Source organism: Ochotona princeps, chromosome 10 (genome assembly GCF_030435755.1).
Source record: "Ochotona princeps isolate mOchPri1 chromosome 10, mOchPri1.hap1, whole genome shotgun sequence".
NCBI lineage: Eukaryota > Metazoa > Chordata > Mammalia > Lagomorpha > Ochotonidae > Ochotona > Ochotona princeps.
Genome location: NC_080841.1, coordinates 9,585,466 through 9,609,174, shown reverse-complemented (window position 1 = coordinate 9,609,174; position 23,709 = coordinate 9,585,466). Strand labels below are relative to the sequence as shown.

The following is a 23,709-nucleotide window of genomic DNA, read 5'->3' as shown; positions in this document are numbered from 1 at the left end:
GAAGCCTGGAAAATAAAATAAAATATGAAAACACAAGTTCAAAAGAAAGTAAATAATGCAATAAGAATAAAATGCCTCCTCATAGGTGCATATGCATTTATGTATGTATGTATGTATTTATTTATTTACTGATACAGTTCTATAGGCTCTAAATTTTCCCCTCTCTCCCTCCTCAGATCCTCTCCTCTTACTGATTTCCCCTATATTTTTACAATAATATAGTCATAAGTTTGTCTTTCTGCCATTTAAGTGTATCCTAACATTGTAGGTATAAACAATGGCCATGAGTCCAGCAAATTTTGACACTTTTTAATATTTAGAGAATATCAAGATAACATACCAAAGTTGGCATGGTTTTCTTTTTTCATTTTATTTTGATACAAGGTCGTTCAAAAAGAAGGGCTGTATTTCCTGTCTTCACTGGCTCCTCTGGTCTTTGTCCTGGTGCTAACCAAGATCCCTCCCTCTCTCCTCCAGGCATGACAACGCTGTAATGACCACAATGTGTACTCACGGAGGCACCTTGGTGTTGGTGACCATCCTTTCTCAGTGCATGTTATCTGAGTCCAAAAAGACTTCAAAGGAGACACAAAGTTGTATTCGCAGGAGTAATAGAAAACTTTCCCTATCGGAACTGGCAAAAATGCCTGATACTTCTTTTGATCATGGAGAATGCCATGCTTTATTTCTGGAAAACTGCAAAGTCCCACTGTGAAAAATAAAACACAACTGAAGCATTAAATGCTGGTCGATTAGGAAGTCATTAAAGCACATTTTAATAATCTTATTGATGGCACTTCTTTCACTTAATTAATAAATTTTGGCATACTAATTAATCAGGAACAAGGAAAGAACTCTATTTCAGATACAAGGGTGTTTGGGGAAGCCAGTGTCAGTGAAAATGAATCCCACATTCTGGAATCATGTGAAAGACTAATTGTGTTAAAGTGTTAAGAGACCTTAAGGAAGGAAATCTCACACAGCAAGTTCAGAACTGAGTGAGGAGGAGGAGTAGCAGACGTCATTGATCTGTGGACTGTGTCAGTGGGATGGAGCCTGTGCTTGCTTCTCATCCCACTTCCTTGACGTGCAGGTGTTTACACCAGCAATCTGTCTCCTCATTGTTTCCTTGGTAAAAATACTGAATAGATGGTTTCATTTTTGATTTACTAATATTTTTACTTGCACTGATTACAAAGTTAATATAATGCCAATGGTAATAATGTATAATAGGAAGAATCATGAAGAATCACCTCATGGAGTAAAATCATACCTGAACCACTCCATACTTTTAGGAGACCTTGGGGAAAAGATCCTTTACCTGATCACACTGACCCACCATAACTCTGTCAGGTATCCTTTGCACCTCCACCCATATCACAGCACTTATTTTTCACGTATCTAAAGCCACATAGTTCTTGCTCGCCAGAATAATTTTTCTGCCATCATCTAACAACGTTCAATCCATTGTTCATAACTTGCTCTGTAGCATCCATCAAGCAATTACTGAGAACGTAGGCTCTGAATGTTAATTCCTTTTGCTCAACTGTCTATTGCTAAGCCAGAGGATAATTTCCCTTGATTCTAAATTCTAATAGAATCTAGTGAACATATTTCTTATGAGAAGTGTACACATGTATACACACATTGGTATTCACATGGACACAAAAATCTACACAGGCATGTGTACAAAGACATCTGCATACACACAGATAGACAGCATTGCAACTCATCTGTAGACTCATGTTTCCCTTTCCTCATACGAAGTTATGAGATGCAGTGAGGCATGGTTGGGATTTTCATTTTGTCTCCTAGCTTCTAGGCTACCGTGTAAAGCTTACCATATTACTATTTATATACTGAAAGCATGTAGATTTTTCTGTTTCTGCAAAAGTGTTACTATTTAGTGCACTGGGCTGTTTGGATAATAACACAGTACACGCCAGCAGGAAATGTGCAATGTCATTTAATGCTGGGACAATTTTTGGACAACGTTTTGCTGAAGCTTCTCCAGGAGATTGGACTTGAACTTTAATATCATTTTTCTGGGTTAAGTGTTGTCAAAGTTCTATTATTTCTTATTAACCTGTCTCTGCTATTTCCATATTTGCAAATAACCTTTTAGTAGCTCTCTAAGCAATGTCTAAATGACTTCATAAATACTAGAAGCAAAATACTAAAAGATAAAATAATAAATATTCCTAGGTTTCAGTGAGAGCTTGTGAAGATGTAGCCCTAACTGCAGGCTTGGTGAGAATACTCAAGATTTTTAACTGGACTAACACATCTTTGGATGGAAATTTTGCCAAAGTTGATAACTGTTCTCCTCTAATAACAACTCATTGTTATTACGCAGCATAGTAGTATGTTGAATGGAGTATCACGTGCAATGTTGGCATAAACTGTGGATGCTGGTTCAACTTCTAGCTTTTCCTCTATCAATATACATTCCTAGTAATGCTCTGGGAGAGGCAGTTGAAAATAACACAGGTGTTTGTGCTCTGGCTACCCGCATGGGAGACCCTGATAAAAATTCCTGTCTATTGACTACAGCCTGTTTCTGCCATCTAGGGAGTGAACCAGTGGATGGAAGATCTGTCTCTCTCTGTCTTTCCCTCTCCCTCTCTGTGGCTCTGCCTTTGAAATAACAAAAAAATCTTTAAAAGACAACTGCAAGTGAACATATAATGAGCTTCAGGTTCACAGAGATAATGTTTCGCAATTTTTGGTAAGGAAAGATGTTGAAAGGAAAGCATTTTTATTTTCCTGATTATAATTTAGGTATTTTTCTTTAAGGGATATCCACATAAAATTTAAGCCATATAAAATGGCTATCACCTAAAGAGTAAAAAATAATGCAATAAGTATTCCTGAAATCAAAGCAAGCATCATGATTGAAAATCCTTTTGCACACATAATTTAATTTTGTGCCCTAGATCTTGGTAGGAGTTTTGTCTGTAATTCCTTCAGTGTGACGGCTTCCTTTTCAGTATGGAATATGTTATGACAGCTTTTCAAATTGGAAGTAAAGTTTGTTGAAGAAGTAATAGAAGCTTTCTTTCACTTTCACCATTCCTTGAAGAACTCAAAAGAAAAAAGCAGTGCACTGACCACTGATTTGCAAAGATAATGTTTTTTTTTTTAAATCAATTTAATTTTATTGGAAAAGCAGACTTACAGAAAGAAGGAGAGATAGAAGGAGCTCCATCTGTGGGCAGCAACAACTTAGCTAAGCTGATTCAAAGCCATTACCAGAAGCTTCTTATGTGTCTGCCATGTGGGTCTAGGGTCTCAGAGATTTGAACCATCCTCTATTACTTTCCCAGGCCACAAGCAGGAAACTGGATGGGAAGTGGAGCAACTATGACACAAATTGGCAACCATATGGGATTCTAATGCTTGAAGGGGGAACATTAGCTAGCTGAGCAATTGTGTGGGACCCTGTGCTTTTTATTAAAAAGGTGTTTCTTTTTCTTGAATGATACTTAAATTTAAATGGCACATCTCTCATTATAATGATACTTAAAAATCTCAGATTTACAAAGCTTTGAAAATAAAATCTTGCAAATATTTTGTACGTCTAGATATTTGGGATATTCGGAGACATTCCAAGGGTACTCACAATTGTACTCCTGCTTTGTCTTACTACTTTCACCTTCATTATATGCAGACTTTCATATTTGAATTCCTCTCCAAATCCTATTTTGGGTGGCTTTTCATATTTTTCATTTTGCTTTCTTTTCCCATAAATGTACTTTGGAAACATTTTCCTATAATATAGTTGTGTTATCATCCAATAGTCAAAACATTCTTGGCTATTCATATTCATGCACACAAGCCAACACACACAAAAGCACACACGTCAAAATACATTTGAAAAAAGAACCTGAGAAGTCAGAGTTGCTTTTCAACTTACCTTGTCCAACGACAGCAGGAACACCTAGGAGGAGTATGACATTGACTAAGACGAACATGTTGGAAAATCCTGTCATATGAAGCTTAAACGCTCCTGCAGCAGTGGGCTGCTGTTGCCGGGAATGCTATTTTCAGTAGCAATTTGGAACCTAGCTTTGAATTTCAGTGTCCTACCGGGAAACTGGTTAGGTGAAGTAATTTTGGTAAATATCAAAGTTCACAGAGTGTCACGGGAAATAACGTAATAGTGTCTAACCAATGCCTTTACAGGAGTACCTTGAATACATTCTGGTATCTGCTTGACCAAATGATAGCTGTTCAATTTCCACATTGTGGTCAGTGTCCCTGCATTTGGAGTACTCAAGGCTGGACTCCTTGGAGCTGTGGAGAGAGATCAGTTTGCCTTCTCCCTGACCAGGAGGTAAGCACTTTGCAAAAGATCCCAGGTACAGGCATAAATCCTTCTTATACTTCAATAGCATCAATGTTCTACTAATCAATTCTTCAAAAAAGATTCACTAAGGGTTAGATTCTGTCTTTACAGTTTACACAACTTGGAGATAGTTTAAAATTATATTAAAACTGATTGGCCAAAATACTTCCTGGAATTTGGGGACAAATTGGATTTCAAAATCAATTTATTCACATGAGACTTCAAGATTGGTAATGTGAAGAAAATTGCTATCTTTTCTCCCTCCAAAATGAAGTAATATAAATTGAGTATCTTCTTATAAAAGTCATTTGTAGTCTCTTGAAGTTGGCTAGAGAGCATACTGTTGAGGAGCAGTCCTTCTAGCAGGTCTCTGTAAGTCTTTTTGATGGAGAGTGGTAGTTCTCATCAACCACAACCTGCCATTCCAGTTCCTTGGCTCAGAAGTCATGCCCCAAGCAAAGAGGCAGGACACATGGACTGACACCTCTGTGGCTGAGAGCAATGTGTGTTTGTTTGTTTGGAGTTTGAAAGGCCATTCCTTATGACGAGATTAGAGTGGGAAGCATGTTAGTGAAGACTAGTATCTTGAAGTCCTACTGGTTGTGCAGACACCAAAGAGGCTGGCCAGTAAGAATTTCAATAGGGAATTTGGGAGTAGGAGACAGCAAGAAAAGGCCCTTTTGAGATGACACCGACTAACTGGGATCCAGAAGCTGATGGACATGCAGCAGGCTGTGTTCAGGTAGACAACCAGGGATCCTGTGAGCTGCTGGTCCCTTTGGTGATTGTGAGACAGGCTTGTCAGTCTTAGTTGGAAGGCATTTCTCCAGTCACTCACAGGCAATGGTGAAAGGTAAGAGGAATCATTCTCATTGGCTCAAGTCCTGGTCAATGATGGGCTGACTTCTAAGCTATGATGACTGAGAAAGCACTCCTAGGAAATTCAGCTACAAAATGCACACAACAAACAGAAACTGAGCGATGGAAACTCAGATCTCATGTCTTTTGAAGAGAGAACCTACAGAATTAGTCCAGGTAGGTCACCAAACAAGAAAACAATGCTGTGCAGCGTCAGGAGTCCTTGATTGGGAGGATTCATAAGTTAGCATTGCTGCAATGTGTAATATAAGATCTTCAGCATTTTTTATTCAAAAGGAAATTGTGTTTTAATATGGATGTTATAAAATATGGAAAGAAGTAAGAAAGATATTCCACACAGTAGACAATAAATAGTTATTAATAGACATTAAAAATTGTCTTTGAAATGAGGCAGATTTGGTAATAAAAACACAAAGGTGTCAAAGCTGTGTAAATATGTTAGAGCATGGAAAAATACATGAATAATTATAACTTTATGAGGTCATAAAAGTTGCTGATGTAGAATTAACCATTCATCATTTTGTGTGTGTTTGTATGTATATATTTCAAAACATGTTGCATATGATAAATACACAGAGTCTTACCTTTCTAAAACTAAGATTCAAGGGACTGTCACAACAATGGTTAAGGTATATAATTCAGTAAAATGATGAGTAGTCTAAGCAAGGAAAATTTGGAAGTTCCATATATATAAAAACCTATGGAACTTCCAAATTTTCCTATAAGTTTATTATATAAATTTATTGTCTATATAATTATATAGATAATTTATTATATAAATTTATATATATATATACACATATATATACGTTTTCCTGTAGGAAGTAAGATTTAAATTGTGTTCAAAGGAGAAATCAAGCTGCAGGCAAGCATGAAGCATTGAGAGAGAACATGCTGGATTAGACTTGTAATGTAGAAATCTATGTTTTAAAAAATACTCCGTATGCACAGGGGACATTCAAGAACAACAAGGTGAAGATTTCCCATGCATGGGGCAGTAAATTCAAGCAAGCATGTGTGAAATATAAGTTTGACAAATAGAGCAAGTGTTTAACCAGCTGTATATGTGCCCAAGTCCAACGGTGGAGTACCAGGGTTCAATTCCCAGCTCTGGTTCTTGACTCCAGCTTTCCATTTCTTCAGATTATGAGAGGCAACAGTGTTGACTTGAATAATCGGATTCCTGTAAGTCATGGTGAGACCTTGATTGAGTTCCTGCATCCCAACTTCGCCCTGGCACAGTCTCAATAATTGCTGGCATTTGAGGAAGAGACCAAACGAAGAAAATTTTATTTCTGTGTTTCTCCCTCTGTCTCTTTTCAAAGAGCAAAGTAAAAATATTACAAGAGAAAAGAACTGTTAGTAGACATCCATTTTGTGTTCCACCATGTGTGTTTTTCAGAAGTTTATTAAAAGCATTTTTCTGGTTCACAGTGTCCTACCTAGACCCATTATTCCAAACTCTCCCAGAAAGTCATATTAGACATTGACTAGCAGAGGAAAATGCAGCTTCTTGGATACATTCATTTTGTATAGTCTTACATTCTTCTATTGACATAAATTGCACATCAGCATATTTGTGAAAATTCTATTTATTATTAACTTCCATTAATTAGATTGGTTTAAATCAGTTTTATAAACTTATTCTCCCATATTTTAATATACTACAGTTAATTTTTGATATGCATTTGTATAATGATCTATTGATTAGGGATAAACCTGAATTATTTTAAAGTGAAAGTTCTACTATGATTTTAGAAATTATTGATTAATCCTCAGTTTCCCTTGTTGGGCATACCAAGAACTTTCATAAGCATTTTATGGTTCTGTTATTTCTATGTATTAACTATTAGAAGCTTAATAATTCATCGAGCTAACTTTGATATTGGTCTTGCTCCTGGATTTTTTAGTAGGAAGAATATCTCCATTGATAATAGAGGTGAAGTATTTTTTACTTTCCTATAGAATAAGAACACTTTTGAGCTATTGAGAACAAATCAACGCATAAAATATTTAAATTTAAATAAAGAATGAAGCACTGTAGATATTCATACATCCAGCTTACTGAAAAGGCATGTGAATCCTCCAATTGTTAATCAGTATAATCCATTTATGTGATCTTGGAACTGTAAGATTTTCAGGCTCTCTTTCACCCTAAGATACAACACACAAAAACAGCCCAAAGCCCTGCATGGTGTAGGTTAAAGTAAGTGTTGACATTCTTAGTGATAATTTTAGACTTGCTTAATTTCTCTGATAATTTTTATCAGTTTTTTTTTGCTTGAAACAGACTAAAACTTTCTTGCTTGATCAAGACACAATTACAATTTGTATACTTATTTGTTAAATCAATGATATTGTTTGGTAATATCTTCCTTGATTGATACTCAAAAGTATACTTTGTGTTTTCTTTTGATGTCACAGCTTTTCATTTTTAACTTCAATCTGCCTTAATATTCATATAGATATATGAATGACTTATATAGTCTATAGGTATATAGAGTGAATTTCTTATAGCCAGCAAATACTAAAATCATTAAAATCCATTTAAAGCAAACATTTTATATAGCAGTTCAAATGTTGGTTGTTGGCTACAACCCACATTGGAATTACTGGGGTAAATACCAGCTCTATTTCTCATTTCAGTTTCTTGGCTTTAATAATTGGGTCTCTGCCACCCACATGGAAGAAATAGACTCGAGTTCCTGTATCCTGGTTTGCGATGACCTAGTCCTGGATGTTCTGGGCATTTAAGAGTGTGAACCAACAGATGGCAGAGTTCTCTCTGTAGATTATTTTCTCTCTCTGATAATTCTCTCTGCCTTTCACAGTAAAATACATAAAATATGGCAAAATTAAACTTTTAAATTTGTGTGGTTTAGTCAGTGTATATCAAATATTAACATTTTGTGTAATAATTGGTATGTTTTTAGCACACTTGTTGAAATGATGTAAAATTAAAGAAACTGATATTTTTCATTTTCATTGTTACTCATATGGCTCTGAGCTTCCTAGAGTTCTGTTCCATTTTCTTCCACTGCTAAAAATCTTTACCTTCCACTTGCTCACATTTGAAAGATCCTTCCTTCAGAAATTCATTCAATGAGGTGCAACCAATATTTATTGAGAACTTATCTAAGCAGGTCTTACAACGGTTATGAAAAAAGAGGCAATCATCTTTATTAGTACTTTCCTACAAGCCACTTACCCCTCTTGCATACTTCAGCTACAACTCCTGTGAATCAAATCCCTTTTCTGATGTTGTGAAGTTACACTCATCTTTTACTGCTTTATTTATCTCATACAGTGTATAATAAAATATCCTGTACAGAAATAAATAGCAGTGGATATATAAATGGTGTATTTAGATGCATATCTCAAGCAAGTAGTTCTATGTGGATCAGAGCTATGCATACTTTGACATATTTGAAGGCCTTCTATATAATAGTACACCTTGCTTTAACAGAAATCTTTGAAAGTGGTGAGCATCTCCACGATGCACACATGCACATGCACACACACACATATACACATGTACACACACACAATACACAAACACACGCATCAGCCTAAAGGTTTCATCCCATAACGAAGGAGCTGTAAGTGAGCGTTGTACTCTCCTTCCTTTGCCAGCTTCTGCACTGCAGCTTGCAGTGAATGAACTCTCCAGGAAACGTCATGCTATTGAATACACAGAGATGTTCCTAACTACACAAAAGTGTTCTTGCGCTAAATGGGTTACTTTTTCCTATGATGCTTCAACCCAGGTCTGACCCAAGCATGAGAGCATTACTCTCAAATTTGCTTGTAGAAGGAGCTCGTTGAAGGAGATTATTTTTCATCCAAACAATTAGGACAGAATTTGTCACAGTTCCACATTTCATTTTCCGGTTTCCCTGGTCCCTTTCCTCTGCTATTGCATTTATTTTAACAAATCCCTTAAAGGCCACACTAACTGACAGCAAGATCCTTGGAGATCGGGAGGAGTGACAGAGGACAACTGCCCAGCTGGCAGCAAGTGCACTGATGAGGGACCCTGATGACAGCACCCTCCCTCCGGGGAAGCTGCTCCCCGGTGCTCCTCACTGAGACATTTAGGACTCTAATGCAAGTTTCTCATGCAGACACTGTTGAAGCTAGTGAATGAAATTGCCCCCAGCAGACTTCAACACACAAAAAGCCCAGCAGGTAGTAAAGCATCAAGATGAATTGCATTGTAAAAAGAACATGGCACAGTGATATATATATATATATATATATATATATATATATATATATATATATATATATAAAATTTGTAAATCATGTGTAATGGAATCTCTTATAACATAGTACAGGTTTATTTACATCAAGTTGTAAGTAAATGCATTTGATTTTAAAAGGGGCATGATATTTAAAGGTATTAAATGATAAGTTATAAAGATAAAAACAGAAGGAGAAAAACTGTACAAACAAGATCTTAAAGATCTGACACAAATATCACTAGAATTAATAAAATAAATTTCATTTTTGTTTAAAGAGTCTACCAGTCAAATGCTACATTTTGATGTACAATTCTATAGTAGACAGACTTGAACTTAGCGAAGGTTATTTTGAAAACACACTGTTATGAAGTACACAAACGAAGAAGCAGTGTCATAGCATAGTGTTAGCGCCAAAATCGTATCTATGTTTTCATTCAAAAATTTATCTGTAAATGAAAGACATATTAACTGAAGTAGACTCCCATCCATTGGTTATTAAGGATATATTCTATTTCTTGCTTAAATTCATATTGGATTATAAAGTTCAAGTGGCAACAGAGACTTGCTTGTTACACAATTCAGATATTTGTGTCTGGGGCTAACAGAAGAACTACTGAATGAAAAGGAAAAAATCCAAGAGAAAATGATTTACTAAGAAACAATCAAAAGGCCCAGTGGGTTGTCTCAACTGGCCAATTCTCCCTGTCCAAACACCAGGATTTCATGTGGGCACTGTTCATGTCCTGGCTGCAACACTTCTCATCCAGCTCCCTGCTTGTGGCCTGAGAAAGTAGTAACGGATGACCCAGGGCCCTAGAATTGGAGACTCAGAGGAGGCTCTGGCTCCTGGCTTCAGATTGGTTCAGGTCTGGCTTTGGCAGCCCCTTGGGCAGTGAATCAGCAGATGAATGATCTTTCTCTATGGCTCCTCTTCTCTGTGTAAATCTATGAAAATAAAATTTTAAAAGAAAAGGTACAATGAACTACGTGTCTTAGTACTGAAATCTGCACCAGCTGTAAAATCGGAGGAAAATAACAGCAAACGAAGAATTAAATACTAAAAGTCACTGGACTTGTGCTGGAGACGAGCTCCAGCTGTGTTCAGAGCTCATGAAGGCTCTGTGGAAATGGTGAGAAGGAAGACATGGACCATTATGACTTGATGCTTATCAGGGACAGCTCAAAAACCTGCCTTCTTTATTTATACAGAAATCATCACAAGCCTTTGCACAAATATCCAGTTGTTTCATTTTTACGTCATGGTTAAAAGAATAATTACAAAGATAATTCTAAAAATTTTTATAATCACTTTACTTCAAAGAAAACCTTCTCAGCAAGCCATTGCTTATCCAGACCTGCAGTCATCTGGCTGAGGCAGGAATCCCATGATTGGCAGCACAAGTGGTTACATAGTGACAGGTGGTTTACTTATATCCAAAAATCAATATTCATTAGAGTTAAACTAATATTACTTTCAAAATCAAGAATGAAAAAATTTTTAAAAAGCTTATAAATGAATGAAATTTATAAAGACATATGTCATAGATGCCTATTAAATCCTTTCTGCTTTATTTTTTATTATTTTATTTCTATAATCTTTACACAGTTGATTAGGGCACAAAGGGTCAAGAGATACAGGAAGGTGGGTAAGGCCAATGTTTCCACATTCACTCTCTCTCTCTTTTTCCTGTTCTGTTACTGAGGTGAGGGGGAAGATAAAGGGGGAAGCCCCACCTAACCTCCCACCCATCCCAGGGTCCCTGACATGATGCATGTTCTGAGGGCCCTGCTCAACTGGTTTTGATAGTTCAACAGTTCTGAACTGCTGCCAATTTCGCCATTACAAGTACAATTAAATCTCTTCAGAAACCACCTTAGAGTCTCTGTTTGCCCAGATTTTCACTGCCAGTCATACACTAACTACCATCACCTTCTCCTAGTGTTGATTCAATTGTTATTATTCTTTTGTTAAAGCATAGTGAGAAAGATCAGGACTGCCTTCAAAAGAAACTTCTTTTTCTCTTTTTAGATGGTTTTCTTTCTTTAAATGTAAGTGCCAATGTAAGGCACAAGTTTTAAGCCATTTTCCTCTAGGAACTCACGACATTTATCTCCCTTTTAAAAGATGCCTCATATACTTTCTGCTTTACATGGTGGGAAGCTAAAATGACTGCATCACTCCATGAATTGCAGCAGGCAGAGGCTGTGTGGTAAATAAACTCTTTGTACCTCCAAAACTGCCATTTGTTTCTAAGATATTATCAAACCATTTCCTAGGGAGAACATTACACATTTTAGGGTAAATTCCAGGACAAAGGTGGGCACATAATAAAGACATTTAGGGACAATACAGGCTCACTTGTACTATTATGTGCTTTTAGCTGTGTCTCATTGTCTTCAGTTACTAAAGACCCTTTTGCCATAACATGCTTGATAAATTTAGTATCCGGTATTACACCAGTTATAGAAATCATTTCACATTTGCAGAAGAACAACACCCTCAAGAGAATTCCAAGAAGTATCAGAGTTCGAGTGTTCATGAAAGGGGTGAGGCAGCAATGAGGTGATTAGAGACATTTCACCAGACCAGCTGGAAACTCCTCTCAGCCTTGTCAACAGGGGGCCCATCTTCCTTACACCTTTGCACTATTTGCCAGAACTACATGGCTCCCTGCAGGCTTGAAAATGGGTTAATATATGCTGTTGAAGAAATGTTAAAAGAGGATCAAAACATGTACTGTTCAATCACCTATGGAGACAAATAATAGTCCCAACAAGAAGGAAAGAAACTTTGGAACAGAAAAAATCATTTTGCGTCTATGGAAATATCTGAATCTTCATCCTTAAGTCTATTGTGGTATATAACACTTGATTAATATACTTCCTCAGAAATAAATCACTTTTGATCATGATGTATGATTCTTTCATTGTGACATTGTTCGATTTGCTAGTATTTTGTTGAATTCCTTTTTATTTAAGTTTTTTTTATTTATGTGCAAGGCAGAATTATAGAGAAGTGGGAGGAGGACTAAAGAGAGAGATCTTTCCTCCCCTGGTTCACTAATTAAATGGCAGCTAAAGCTGGAGTGGGGCTGATTCTAACGGGAGAAAAAACTTCTGGGATTCCTAAGTGGGTTGAGGGGCCCAATCTTTAGGGTTATCTTCTGCAGGAAGTGGGATTGGAAACAGAGCCAAACAGAGTCCAAGTGGGGTGCTGGTGCCACAGGCAGTGTCTTTACTCACTATGCCACAGTACTAGCTTTTGAGGTCTTTGTGGTTTTGCACATAGATTCCCTATGTATATGGAACAACAATTTCTTTTGTTGCATCTACTCAGCCACTAAAACAGAATGTTACATTCACCTGTGACAGTCAAAGCAGTTGTATTACACTGATAGGTAAGGCAACCAACTGTAAAGCAACCGACTAATTGACCAGGGCCAACATCCCTTAGCAATGTATGGCCCCGAACAGCATATTCACAGGGTTTTTATAGGGACCCTTTGCAATGGTTTGTTGTGGCTGGACAGCCTGAGCACATCTCCTCTCCTCTCTGGTACTTAAGATAACCAGACTTAAGCCTTGGAGCCACCTGTGGAAAATAAAACAGGCTCAGGTTTTGATTCCTGGGAAGTAAGAATTATCTGTGCTGAAGGTCATGTAGGCGACTCGGCCTACAAGCTTACAGTCTAAAAGTTTCATAGCTAAGCAAATAAAGCAGAAGACATGAAAGCAAAAAGTATTGCAGTTAGCAATTAGCAATGTTTCTCCATTTTGTTTTCAACTCTACACTTTTCCTGCAGTTTCCCGCTGTGCTTTTTGGTTTTTGATAAAATACATCTGCAATTATTCTTTGCTAATCATTTTGTGGACAATGTGGGATGATTTGATGTTCCCTATGTTTGGTGGAATTCTGCAATGACATCCTCCAGTTCTTGCACTGATTCTTAGTTAAGGGAATTAAACAGGTCCTGTCTTCAAACTCTCTAAAGCACAAGCAATTTTCATCTATTTTCCTCCTTTCCTGAAAATGCTTTTAAACATTAGATATTAAATTAGGACACAAAGTCTTTCATGTGTGTTATAACTTACTAGATCTTTGTCACTTTTCTGTTAGTTATGAGAGTCATGTGCTCATTGTAATTTTAGGTGTGATTTATTTTATCCTGCTAGATTGACGACTTACAGAAGTAGATTTATCCCATAGTACTTCATACATTCATGTGCTGACAGATAAGTAGTCAGAAGGAATGATTATTTTTCATTAGTAACATGAGACCATTGAGTTTTTCAGTTTTTTGTGTTACAATTTTGAAGATGAAGACAATATATTTTCTATTTCTGTGTCAAAGAGTCCCATACGTCCTCAGAAGCTACATAGAAAGATTTGAGGGTTTTGGTGAGTAATGACATCTTGTTTCACACTACAGATACTGTAGAAAAGGACACTAAACATTTTCCAACACCAAGTTTAATTTGTTTATTGGCGAGGCAGACTGACAGACATGGAGTTCTCATCCACAGCTCAGTGCCCAGATGTTCACAATGGTAACAGCTGGGGTGGACATGGAAATCAATCCAGGTCTCTCACGTCAGTCACAGGAGTCCAACCAGCTGAACCATCTTCTGCTGCCCCCCAGTGAGGCATTAGCAGGAAGCTGGAATCAGGAGTGGATCCCAGGTTCTCTGACATGGAACGCAGGTGTCCAACCCATGAGGCCTTCACCACTAGGCGACATTCGTGCTCCTGGTTCAGCTCAGGGTAATGCTGTGCTTTCAGCAAGTGTGATGTTCAGCATGGGGAAGCCCACACCCTGCATCATAGCATTCCCAACTCTGTGTTTTCAACTCAGCTTCTAACTAATGTACAACAGAGGCAGCACCTGACAGACCAAGAATTTGGGCTCCTGACACACATGTGGGAGACAGGATCGAATTCTTGGCTCTTAATTTCTACCCGGCTCAGCCCTTGCTTTGGCAAATCCTCAGGGAATGAAAAGTGGCATTAGACTGTAAATCTGCAATTACACATTAAGATCAAGGTAAATTCTTAATTAAGAGTAAAAGTCGGTTAAACAAAAGCTTAAAAAATAAAATTGAGGATTAGATTACAAGAAATTCTGAGTAAAGTTGAATATTTTACTTATAATAACATCTTGGAGTTTTTTTCACACCAGGGGTATTCCAATTGGCCATCAGAGCATGTTACTTGAAAGGATTGAGAAGTGGTGGGAAGATAGCCCTGTATACATTTAAATTCAACAATATCTCCTGTTTCAGCATAAACCTTTCGTTTTTCTCCACTCTTAAGCGTTATGTTATGTTTTTCCATGATTTCTTCTGTTATGACACATGCACCTGAAAGTAAAAAAGTGATCAGAAAATACTCTATGACACATACATATTCTCCAGTCTTACAGAATTCAAGTTGACTGTTCAGCAACATCTTAGGAAACCTTTGTTATTATCATTTACAAATAGAGTCTGCTAAACATTATATCAAATATATAAAATGAATTGCTAAAAACTGCAATTTATGAAAAACATGGTGTTAATAGATATTAACATTAAAGTTACATTTCAATGACATATTAAAAGCTCTGCATTTAAAAACTTCTAATGTACAGCACGGTGATGTTATTTAATAATAATGCATTAATTCCTTAGGATTTTATAGGAGAGGAGATGTTTAGAGACCTTAGCATGAAACCCGCTGCCAACTACACACTGTTCATGGAATGTCCATGAGGACACAACGGTAATGGTGGAAGGTGATGAATGTGTGAATATTGTTGTGGTAAAGCACTGCATTACATTACATTGAATCACCAGTGTGTATACTGCAAATACATGCCATTTTTCTGCTAAAAATTGTAAAATGAAATATAAAATTTAGAAAGTTTTCTCAGCTTCATCTCTTTACAAATAAATACTTGGTGTCAAGGACTCAGCATACTTGTTTTCATTAATCTGTAGACATTCTATTACAATCAGCAAGATTTTATGTTCATTTCATTAGTTTTCCCAGAACTCATGAGAATGTTAAAGCACTCACGTAAGCACTTGGGTGGTTTCCCCCAGTTTCCATTTATGCACGTTATTTTCTTTTCCCCCTCAAGCTTATACATGGTCTGGCACTGATACTCCACTGATGAACCTGAAGGATACACTTGTGATGAGAATGAAGTAATGTCTCCATTTTCAATTGGGGGAGGAGGCCCACAATTTCCTGTAGAATCTAAAAAAAAATTTTTTTAAGGAACTATTGAGACATCAATCAAACTACAGGTTAATTTAAAATAACCCAAAGAAAAATTCTGCTTGATAAATGATGTCAAGGAACTTGAGATTTTGTTATTAAGAAAATGTTTTATGAAAGAAGTTTCATCACATAAACTAAACTACATTTATCAGGTCTTTTTAATGGTTTATTGTATTTACTTGATAGGCAGAGTGACAGAATAGGAGAGGGGAGGGACAGAAGTGGCAGGGGGGGAAGGACAGAGGAGGGGAGAGAAGGAGGGAGGGTGAAGAGAAAAAAAGAGAGAGAACGAGAGTGGTTCTAAGGCTGGTAGAGAATTCCTTCTGGCTAGGGACTTCAAGATTCACGGACAATAGAGCAGTGTGTCCTTTGTGTTCTGTGTTGAACCCTGGGTATTGGAATGTCATGGCAGAGTGCCTGGGCTCATGTCCTGGCTCTTCTCCCACTTCTGGATTCCTGCTAATATTCAGCCTGGCAGCAGCATCTTGAGGGCTCAAACATGTAGGTCCCTACTACCCATTCAGGGGATCTGGATGGAGTGTCAGACTCCTGGATTCAGTCTGGCCTAGCCCCAACTGTGAGTTCTGAGGGGTGAGTCAGCTGATCCCTGTACCTCATATTAAACATAAAATACTAAATTTCTTTTATAAGGGCCAGGGAAACTTAACAAGTGAAGATGCAATACTGAGATGTCAGATGTTGAAACTGACAGCATTTTCAAAAACCCAATAGAACTTATAGATATGAACTCAAGAATACGACTTTAAAACAAATGATTTCCATAAATGGGCATCATAGTAGATTAAATTTTCATGGAAGAATAAATCTATGAGCTGGAGGACAAAGCAACAGAAATTATCCAATCTAAAAACCAAAACCAAACCAAAAACCAATTAAATAAATAAATGAGAACTGAACTTCAGTCACTTTCAAAGAAAATACAGGAAAAACATTAAGTAATAAAATGGAAAGAATATAGAAATGGAATCAGAGTGTAAAAGGAAATGCAAAATATGAATATTGATACTAAATACTGATACTAATAATATTAATGATGAAGACGGCGGTGCAAATTCCTGGCTTTCCAGAATTGATACTTTAAAAATTCTAGAGCTATTTCTTGGTTCTCACAAATGTGCAACAGTTATGTAAGATGTTAACTTTATGAAAACCTAAGCAGAGTGTTTTGTAGCTTTTCCACCAAAGTAAAACTATTCCCAAATTAAAACTACCAATATTGATAAGTTGAGCATAAGACATACTCTCACATAATCAGAGAATCAAGATGGCAGAATAGGGTAAGGACACATTTAAACAGATGGAACGCACTGGCCAGTGTGAAGCACAGAGGGCACATTCAAGGAAATAGGAGAGGACAGAACAACAGCAGAGGGGCACTTGGAGACTGACAGACATGGGAAAAGAGTGGACCCAACAGTGTGGTGTTGCAGTGACTGATACCCCAGCGGCTTTCAGCGAGCGGCAATCTGAACTGCACAGGCAGCTGGAACTCCACCAGCAAGAAGGTGCAAAGGGGCATTCACCGTGAGCTCAGGAGGTGAACCCAGACAAAGTATGGGTTCCTATGTATCTGTTTGATTTGACGAGGAGCAGAGACAGAGTGGCAGATCCCAGATGGGTGATGGAGGAACAAGGTAGATTTCACAGCCCAGTCTGCCCCTTAGAGCTGAATCAAGCACCATTTTGTATAGGAAGGCAAAGGCAATGGGAATGGACTGCACATGCACTGAGCCAGGAATAAAGTCATTTCTGTCTCAGTGAACTGCAACAATGTGGCATTCTACAGGTTCCATCCAAGACAGGTTCAGGTAGCCCTCAGGCCTCATGGCCAGCAGATCAAGAACTATAGTAGTTCATGTGTTATTTTGTACAGTGTAGAAAAACTGCAGGGACTGCAGGGACAACATTGAGCTGTGCATGCACTGAGCAAGGAGCAAACTCACTGAGCTCAGTGCATTGCACTGATCCCAAGGGGAAAATACTACTGACTTTGCAATTGTATGGGGCCAAAATAGGTCTGTGTGGTCCTCAAACCTAATGGCCAACAGTTTCTGGCAGAATCAACACCATCAACAACCTAGCTATTTTGGACACCTGGTGTCTGCCTAATGCTGGGACCTGCTCCAACCAGAAGTGGGAGAAAGGTTGTACAGACAATGGTGTAGCCTCAGGATGATATCCAGGAAGTGGAGAGTGGTGAGCCAGAAGCTGGGGCTACAGAGATGATGGTGGAAGTCTAACATAAGAACCCAGACCAGCAACTTCTTGGAGGGAGTGAAGCAAGTGACTGCGAACAAAGAGAAACCTGCCCCAAGGAGACGTTCTAGTAAACAGAAGTACAATGACCAAGAGAAGAGACAGAGGCACACTGAATATTACTGAAAATTCCCCTGCAAAGGAGCAAAAGCTTTGCCAACCTCAGAGTTAACTGAGGAAGACATTGAGAAAATGGAGGATTCAAAATTCAAAACACTAAAGCTTTTTATCAACAATGAAAAGCATGAAAAGTAGGTGTTCAAGTAATTTAAGAAATATGTCACACTGGAAATGAATCAAATGAAAGCTGATATATCAGAAATGAAGAATACAGTGGAGCAAACTAAAAATACAGTGGAGAGTCTCCAAAATAGAATGAAGGAGGCAGAACAAAGAATCTCAGAATTGAAAGATATTTTCTGTCACCAAGGAGAAACAAATAAAAAGCTGGAATCAGAGCTGGGTCAAGCAAAAACAACATATTCAAGTATTGAAAGACACTTTTAAAATGCCCAATATAAGAGCTATGAGAGTCACAGAAGGTACAGAAGGAGAAGCTGGGTTTAAAAATGTGTTTAATAAAATAATAAAGGAAATTTCCCTAATCTGGAGAAAGAATTGGGAAACAACATCCAGGAGGGGCACAGAACTCCCAATAGGGTTGATCAGAAGTGATCTTTACCCTGAGACATGATAATCAAGCTGTCTTCAATCGAACATAAGGAAAAGATCCTTAGATGTGCACATGAAAATATCAATTGACATATAAAGGGATAACAATTAAATTCACAGCTGACCTCTCAGAGGAACCTGTACAGGCCAGTAGAGAATGGAACAACATATTCCAGATTCTAAAACCAGAAAATTGTCGGCCCAGGATAAAGTACCCAGCATAGCTTCCTTTGTCTTTGAAAATGAAATAAAATTCTTCCACAGTAAAGAAAAGTTAAAAGAATATGCCTCTTCCAAATCTGCCCTACAAATGATACTTCAAGATGTTCTCTTGACAGAGAAAAGGAATAGCACCCACCAAAACAAAAGGCAAATGCGAAGAACAGCAGAAGATTAAATCAATTAACAACCAATTGCTAAAATGACAGGACCAAATTACCACCCATCCATATTAACCCTGAATGTAAATGGCTTAAACTCATCAACTAAACATCATAGATTAGTAGATTAGATTTTAAAAATAAATACCATCTATTTGTTGCCCACAGGAGACATATCTCACCAACAAAAATCAGTGAAAACTGTACTCATGGGGTTTTGTTTCGTTTCATTTCTCAAAAATGCTCTCCCATTATATTTTTCAGTGACTCATAGATCATACAGTAGCATCATTTTCTTCAAGACATTTCTTGATTAAATTTTTCATTTCTTCAGTGACACATTAGTCAATCAGTAGCATGTTATTTAACCTCATGATATTTTTAATCTCTTTTTTTCTTCCTATTGTTGATGTTATTTTGTGGTTTTTCATTTAAGGGGATGTACATTAACTGCATAATGGAGAGATCATATCCAGTAGCATGTTATTTAACTTCATGGCATTGTGAATTTCGATTTTCCTTCCTGTTACTGATTTTGTATCCTCAAATCATATCCATATGTAAGGATACAATGCAGTATTCATCTTTACTTCCAGCTGAAAGATGGACTCCCAATGAAACTGCTAACTGTATCTTGACAATAGAATGCTGGACTCTCTGCCAATGTCCATGTCCACAATGATGGACATATGGTTGTTTATGAAGAACTGTACTATAGTAATAATAGAGGGAAATTCAGTGTGGGTGGGGGAGGGAAATACCAAGAACTATGGAACTGTATCAGCATCATCATCATCATCATCATCATCATCATCATCATAACAATACTACCACATACTCAAGAAACTGATTGAATTTGAAATCGAGTAAACCAAGTGATATTTGTGCCAAAATGTGTCATAGTGGAAGGATTGCCTGAGCTGAGAACCAGGAGAGGGTGCATGAGGGGCCAGGTCAGGCCAAAAAGCTAGCCAGGTCACAATGGGGCAATGTGGTAGTGGATGCAAGTCATGTCAACCTGGGTTTAGTGGGCGCTGGGTTTGTGAGCCCCAGGATTGGAGGATATGGTGGGGCTTGGGTCACCAGGCCTGGGTCCTTGGGCCTGAATGCAAGGTGGGAGCTGTGTTCATGAGCCCTGATGATGGGGGATCTGGTGGGGCTCAGGTCACCAGTCTTGGGTCCAAAGGGCCTGCCTGCGAGGTGGTTTCTGTGTTTGTGAGCACTGAGGGAGGGAGATCCAGTGGGACTCGGGTCACTTGACCCAAGTCCCTTGGCCAGACTTAGCAGTGGATCTTGGGTTTGTGAGCCCTGGAGGTGGGGCTATGATGGGGCTGGGTTCACCTGGCACGGGACCTTGCGCCCATTTATGAGGGTCTCTGAGTCTTGGAGGGAGAGGCTATGGCAGGGATAGGGTTACCTGGTCCTTTGACCTGCCAGAGCAGTGGTGCTGGGTTCATGAGCCCTGGGATCAGGGAATCCAGCAGAGCTAACGCCACCTGGACCTGGTCCTTGGACCTGCCCACAGCTGAAAAAGGCATATTAGTGGATACAGACCCTGATGTACATGGAGAATATGGCAGCCCATTTGATACTGTCACAGAAGAAAGAAAACACTTAAATTGGACAACTACCCCAGCAAACGATGACTGCAAAAATCTGGGCGAATGGAGGCAGGGCTTGACTCTGGCAGCCAATGACATTGGGAGGGTTCCCTCACCCCTGGATTGGTGAAATTAAGAGCATTTCAGAACTCCAAAGCACTTGGTCAGAACCCTCAGAGAGTTGCCTCATCCTTGGATTGGTGAAATCAAGAGCATTTCAGAACTCCAAAGCACTTGGTCAGAACCCTCAGATTACGCACTATAGCAGGTCCCTGGGTTGATATCAGCTGGTGGGTCCCCATATCTGGGCACTGGGACATTTGGGAGACTGGATATGGCTTCCTGCTTTATCTCTCCCCTTCCCCCAGAGTCAAGAAAAAAAAATGGAGAATTAGGAAACAATGATTTCACCCACTTTTTCCTAACCCTCAGTTCTTCCCTCCCTGGTCAACCATGTTATCATCATCAAATAAAATAAATTTAATTAAAAACAAAAGAAAAGTGGGAATAGCTACCTAGAAGCTATGTATAACTTATCTATCATCGTGGAAGCCACAAAGCATGTTTTTTCCAGTGCTAAAAGAACTGAGCTGTCAACCCCAAGTTCTATATGCAAGAACATCATTCTCCAGAAAAAGCCAGCAAGGCATAAAGACATAAAGACATCCTCAAGCAAATGAAAGCTAAGATAATTTGTATCCAGAACACTTCCTTTAAAGAACTAAAGAAACCCTTAGAATAGAACTGAGACTACAATTGAAAGATACTACAACTGCAGGAGGGAGCAAGAAGGAGTTCAATGGGAAACAAGAGGGGTAAAGATTGAATTGTCATTTTCCTTATGGACTCATTAAATTATGTTTGGTGTTTGAAGCAAAATTATATCATGCTCTATGTTGCTCAACACATGTAATAAAAACACTAAAGTCATTTGCAGTTCACATGTGGAAGGGTTAGTGGATCTAAATGGAAGTCAGATTTCCATATTTCAACTTGCCTGTACTACAAAAACATTAATAGGGAATAAACTACCTACAAATGTAATATTTAGAGCAATAATTTAAAACTGGGGTTGAAAGATACTTCTGAAAACACTACAGACACTCAACCTTCTTTAAAATCTTTCCTCACAGTGAAGTGACAGGTAAGAGGAACAAGAAACAGAGGAAATACACACAAATAGGATGGCAGATAAGCCTCTGATGTCAGTAATTATTTTATATGTAAATAATCTCAATGTATCTGTTAAAAACACAAATGGTCAGAGATGGGTTTTTAAAGAAGACCTAACTGCATGTCAGTTGTGTAAAATCACTGTCAATGAAAACATAAGTAAATTCAAAGAAAATTATTCAGAAAATTTTAGGCAGAAAAGTATTTTTAAGTGGAAGTGGGTGACAGTATATTTATTGTGGGTTCCTTATTTCTGAAATTTTAAATATATGAGTGTCCCATGAAAATATACTTTTTGTAAATAAAGTGATTTGCTGGATAGTTTCATACTCATCTCTCTTCTTAGAACTATTTATTTAACTCATTTGAAAGACACAGAAGCAGAAAGAGAGAGACAGAGAGAGAGAGAGAGAGAGAGAGAGAGAGATTGTTAATCTTGCCTTACTCCCTGGATGGCCACAATATCCAGGGCTGGGCTGGACTTCAGCAGGCATCAGGAGCTTATCCTGTTTCTCCCAATGGGTACAGGCACAAAGCACTTTCCCTGGTGAATTGGTGGGGAGCTGGACTGGAAGCAGACCATCTAACACTCAAAAAAGTGCCCAAATGGGATGCCAGCACTGCAAGCGATAGCTCGACTTGCTAAGCCACAGATCTGACTCTAAGTCTCTTCTGTTCAACTACAAATGATATGTGGATATGCTCATGTTTGTAACATATTCTGTGATTATTCAAAACTGCCTACTCCTCATACCACGGTGGATATCTCCTAGGCATGTAGAGTGGACATAATCTGTATTTTGTGAATATACTCCCCAGGTAACAACTAAGCATTACTATATTTAAGGAAAGGAATTTTCCCAGATCCCATGTGCCTTTAAACTAATTGAAAGTTTCATGGAAAAGCATGTTATATTTCTTGATTCTATACATAAGGAAATAATTTAATTCATTTTATTTTATTCAATCGTTTTATTGATTGCACAAGAATTGCTCCACTTTATTTATATCAGCATTTTTAGTCCTACTGCTTTCTCTTGCACATTTGGAGAAATATGGTACTGTACCTTTGCATTGAGGTGCTTCTGTCCACGTTCCATTTTGACACATGACTTCTACTTCCCCAAATATTTCAAAAGGTCTATTACACTCATAACGTACTTTATGGCCAGACAGGTACCTTGCCATCTTCGGGGATATTATAATAGCATTTTCTACATTGGGTGGATTCACACAGGAAACATCTGGAAAAACAGAAAAAAAAAGGGTCTCATCTCAGTTTAGCCTTTACGTTGAATAGCCAATCATTGCATAAGCAACCATGGTTCAAGAAGTATTTAAAACAGCAGGTAATCTATTATGAAACATTGTGCTTGTGTCCATTCAAACACTGTTCAGAAATGTAAGACAATACAATTTTTGGTAGATTTTAAAGTTTACCTCATTAAATAACTTCTCCTTTTCTCCCTATAATAGTGTGAGTATCTTCCTCCCTTGGTAGTCAGTGCATATTTCTTTTTTTTTTTTTAAAGATTTATTTATTTTATTACAAAGTCAGATATACAGAGAGGAGGAGAGACAGAGAGGAAGATCTTTCGTCCCATGATTCACTCCCCAAGTGAGACGCAACGGGCTGGTGTGCACCGATCCGATGCCGGGAACCAGGAACCTCTTCTGGGTCTCCATGTGGGTGCAGTGTCCCAAGGCTTTGGGCCATCCTCGACTGCTTTCCCAGGCCACAAGCAGGGAGCTGGATGGGAAGTGGAGCTGCTGGGATTAGAACCGGCGCCCATATGGGATCCCGGGGCGTACAAGGTGAGGACTTTAGCCACTAGGCCACGCCGCCGGGCCCAGTGCATATTTCTTTATTTAT

At 38.2% G+C, this 23,709-nt stretch overlaps 1 protein-coding gene across 3 annotated transcripts in view; it reads right to left on the bottom strand.

Moving 5' to 3' along the window:
- Positions 1-23,709, bottom strand: part of LOC101518037 (complement factor H) — a 145,876-nt gene that overhangs the window by 19,142 nt on the left and 103,025 nt on the right. The window contains exons 4-6 of one of the 3 annotated variants that reach the window (XM_058668962.1): positions 22,904-23,050; positions 15,527-15,709; positions 14,473-14,829 (exon numbers count right to left, since the gene is read on the bottom strand). In XM_058668962.1, the coding sequence (XP_058524945.1) occupies positions 14,615-14,829; positions 15,527-15,709; positions 22,904-23,050 (545 nt within the window). In that variant the 3' untranslated portion in view covers positions 14,473-14,614. Of the gene's footprint in view, positions 1-514; positions 710-3,916; positions 14,830-15,526; positions 15,710-22,903; positions 23,051-23,709 lie in introns of those variants that run through there. The other 2 variants (XM_012931090.3, XM_058668963.1) reach the window with 2 other exon arrangements.